Raw genomic sequence first — 1,866 nt, forward strand, 5'->3', positions numbered from 1 at the left:
CGGAAGAGCCGGTACAGCCGAGGGAGTCGCCCGTCCTTACTGGAAAGCGCTGCCTGGATGTGTTCGTACGTGGGCAAATCTGTTAAGTCACCCAGTGCAGCCACGGCTGGTTTTTTATGAAGCATCTTGGTGACCACTCTCTTGATATCAGAGGATTTCACCTGACCTGCAGAAAAGGAAGCAAACCAGAGCTGTGACAACGACACTTTGAGTGGCACAGAGCAGCTTTATCGTGATGCTCAGAAAACCACTCACTAACTCTAGACCTTCTCTACCATGCTTCTGTTTCTCCTTTCCGACAAAAAAAACGAATTGTGGGAGCTTCAAAGCAACTGTGATCAGTTTGAAATATCTACCTACAGTAGTTACCCCCCAGGCTTTCTAAGGCAGTTTACCTGTGCCACAATATATTGTAGGTTGCTCCCCCCACCCAACAGTTTGGTCAAGGAAGAGCATTGTCTACTCACTGATGAGGGCACAGAGCTCATGAGGTAGTTTCCTCGTGTTTGTTGCCAACACTTGCCTTCCCACGTCTTCAAAGATAACTGGCCGAGACTCAAGGTTCATCATGAGCATGGACTTGAGCTGCGTCTTGGCTCGCTCAAGCTCTACCTGTAAATCAGCCACAAATACAAACGGATGTTCAAAAACGTCCGGCCGCTGCTCTCTAGGACAAGATACCACATAAGAGCTCTGGCAACACCTTCCTCTTAGTGAATGTGGTGTTAAAGCTACTTCATTCTTTCACAGAGACACTAAAGTGTTATCTACAGAAATTCATCCTAGCACGGCCAGTGCACTGCACTGCTTCAGCACAGTCTGCAAGTCGGGTGCTGACCTCTCCGACTGCTCCTGCCATCAGGATGAATTCTCTCGTGATGATTTCCACCATCTCTCGCACCTAGGAAGAACGGATAATTGGAAGATTAGGACGATGCTTATTCTGTGACCATCGCTGCCTGGTAACGAGTGCTGCAACTCCTTTTCAAGGAGCCGGACTTTGAGTACAGGGCTACGGACCTGTTTGGGATCGGCACTGGCATGTATACACAGGAGACCTGTATCCTCGTAACTGTGGTGGTAAGAGGTTGCATTATACATCCAGTGGTGCCTGTGAGAATACAGAGTATTGACAATTTAAAAAATGCAGTATTTAAATCTAAAACTTAGACGTAGACAGCGAGTTCCCTCCCCGCTCCTGTTCAGCCAGTGAGAACCGTCAATCCTCACCTCTGACAATTTCTGTTACCTACTTTCTTCTCCCCACTACACCCTGGAGACCAAACCCAGAACAATACAGAGCTGTTGTCACTGGACCTGCTGCCCATTCTGCTAACTTCCCTGGAATAAGGGCTGGTGGAGGAGAACACGATTCCTGGTCACTTCTGCCCTTTACCTGCACCCTCTCCAAACACCCGCTGAGTACCAGTCCCACAGAATGAGCTGATGTAAAACCTGGAGGTGTGGGCTTTCAAGAGGTGAGGCCTCCCCTCTGAACCTGCTGGAGAAGGTTCTGCCATCCCTCACACAGAAAAGCAAACCAACCTGTTGAGCACATTAAGGTACAGCCGGGTGAACATGCCCTTGCCAGGCCCTCCAGCTGAGAAGGAGCCCCCGCCTCCCATCATCATGTTCAGCACCGCAAAGGGAATGAAATCTTCCTCCTGAATTGCAACAAGAAATGCAGTCAGCTGACCGCAGAGTGCCCGAGGGTCTGGGGTGAGGCAAGAGGGGAAAAGAGTCAGAAAGAAACGAGAAGAGGGTAAAGGTCAGAGCCTTTATCACACCGCCAGTGAAAACGCTGCAGCATCAGCAGCAAGTGCCAGTGTTTACGCAATGAAATAACAGTATTCTGGAATTCCTGCT

At 49.4% G+C, this 1,866-nt stretch overlaps 1 protein-coding gene across 1 annotated transcript in view; it reads right to left on the minus strand.

Annotated features, from left to right (window-relative positions):
• Positions 1 to 2: 2 nt before the first annotated feature.
• PMPCA (peptidase (mitochondrial processing) alpha) overlaps positions 3 to 1,866 on the minus strand; it is a gene marked incomplete at both ends in the record, with an annotated part of 4,102 nt that continues 2,238 nt past the window's right edge. The window contains 5 exons of the mRNA XM_010141554.1: positions 3 to 166; positions 468 to 612; positions 839 to 901; positions 1,021 to 1,111; positions 1,546 to 1,664. Coding sequence (XP_010139856.1) covers positions 3 to 166; positions 468 to 612; positions 839 to 901; positions 1,021 to 1,111; positions 1,546 to 1,664 — 582 coding nt within the window. The remainder of the gene's footprint in view (positions 167 to 467; positions 613 to 838; positions 902 to 1,020; positions 1,112 to 1,545; positions 1,665 to 1,866) is intronic.

The sequence above is a fragment of the Buceros rhinoceros genome, unplaced genomic scaffold, assembly GCF_000710305.1.
Source record: "Buceros rhinoceros silvestris isolate BGI_N320 unplaced genomic scaffold, ASM71030v1 scaffold19278, whole genome shotgun sequence".
NCBI lineage: Eukaryota > Metazoa > Chordata > Aves > Bucerotiformes > Bucerotidae > Buceros > Buceros rhinoceros.